General features: G+C 52.4%; 1 protein-coding gene across 1 annotated transcript; it reads left to right on the top strand.

The window, feature by feature from the left end:
- Positions 1-363: 363 nt before the first annotated feature.
- LOC117239387 lies at positions 364-1,105 on the top strand (the record flags this gene model as incomplete). The annotated part of the gene is made up of 1 exon (XM_033504889.1): positions 364-1,105. A coding segment is annotated over exon 1 (742 nt), but the record flags the coding sequence as incomplete, so codon positions are not given.
- Between the last annotated feature and the right edge of the window lie 38 nt (positions 1,106-1,143).

The raw sequence follows: 1,143 nt of genomic DNA, 5'->3' as shown, positions 1-1,143 counted from the left end.
CTCCGCAGCAGCATCGCGACAAAAATGTCAGTCTATTACCGCGAGTTACCGCAGTATATCACGATCGTTATACTTACACGGTTCGAGCCGAATAATTATCTAAGCTCTCGACATCTCGTGCAATCATTGTCCGCACTCGCAGCGTATCTCGAATCGTAGCTATCCAAGCTCTATCTTATAACCGCGCATTCGCGAACCGAATACAATCGCGAATCCTGCATCAAGTGTACTCATTGACATTAGAGTGAATATGCATTTATCGTTCAAGAAATCTGAGTTTTCCTTCCGATCCTATCACGACATACCACCTCAAATTGGTGACCCCGACGTGATTATCCCCGAGTGCTCGTGAAACGTAACACAATGAATCTAAATCAGTTCGAAATGACCAATAACGCCCATTCCGCACGTACGACGGCCGGCGGGGACAACGCAGACTTGATAAACGCCCTTCTCCGCGTGCCACCGTTCTGGTCTGACGACGTCGACTTGTGGTCCAAGATGCTGGAAGTGCAGTTCGAAACTGCCCCGATCACTAGTGACCAAGAAAAATACCAGGTCGTCATCGCGAATCTCGACAAGTCGCACGCGAGATTAATTCGAGACGTATTCGACGCCGCACCGGCGACAGAGCGTTACGAGTACGTCAAAAAGGAGCTCATCAAGCGATTGGGAGAGTCGTACGCCAAGAGACTCCGACAGGGAATCGAGAACGAGCAAATGGGGGACAGGAAGCCCTCTCAGTTTTACCGTGATCTCAAAAGCCTAGCCACCAATTCGTTAGCAGACGATGTCATTTTCACCGTCTGGGAAGGTCGACTTCCACAGCGCATACGGAGCATCCTAGCCTCTGTACAGAACAACGATCCGGACTCCCGCGTACAAATTGCCGATAACATTTACGAAGCCACCCTGGAATCAGGGCAGATCGCCGCGGCCAGCGCAGGCCGACTACCTGCGATAACCCTCCCACCTGGCCAGAATAGCGGAATAGGCGACGCCATGGCAGCCTTCGCCAACTTGGTCACCGAGCGGGTAGCGCGAATGGACGCCCATATGAGCGAGATGCGAGCGCTAGTAGCCGAGCAAAGAAGCAATGAACACCGTAGGGCACGAGGACAATCACGCTCGCGCACACGATCC

This window comes from Bombus vosnesenskii, unplaced genomic scaffold (genome assembly GCF_011952255.1).
Source record: "Bombus vosnesenskii isolate JDL3184/JDL3185 unplaced genomic scaffold, Bvos_JDL3184-5_v1.1 scf7180000013976, whole genome shotgun sequence".
Classification (NCBI taxonomy): Eukaryota; Metazoa; Arthropoda; class Insecta; order Hymenoptera; family Apidae; genus Bombus; species Bombus vosnesenskii.
Note: the sequence above shows the minus strand (reverse complement) of the source record. Positions and strands in the feature narration are given on the sequence as shown.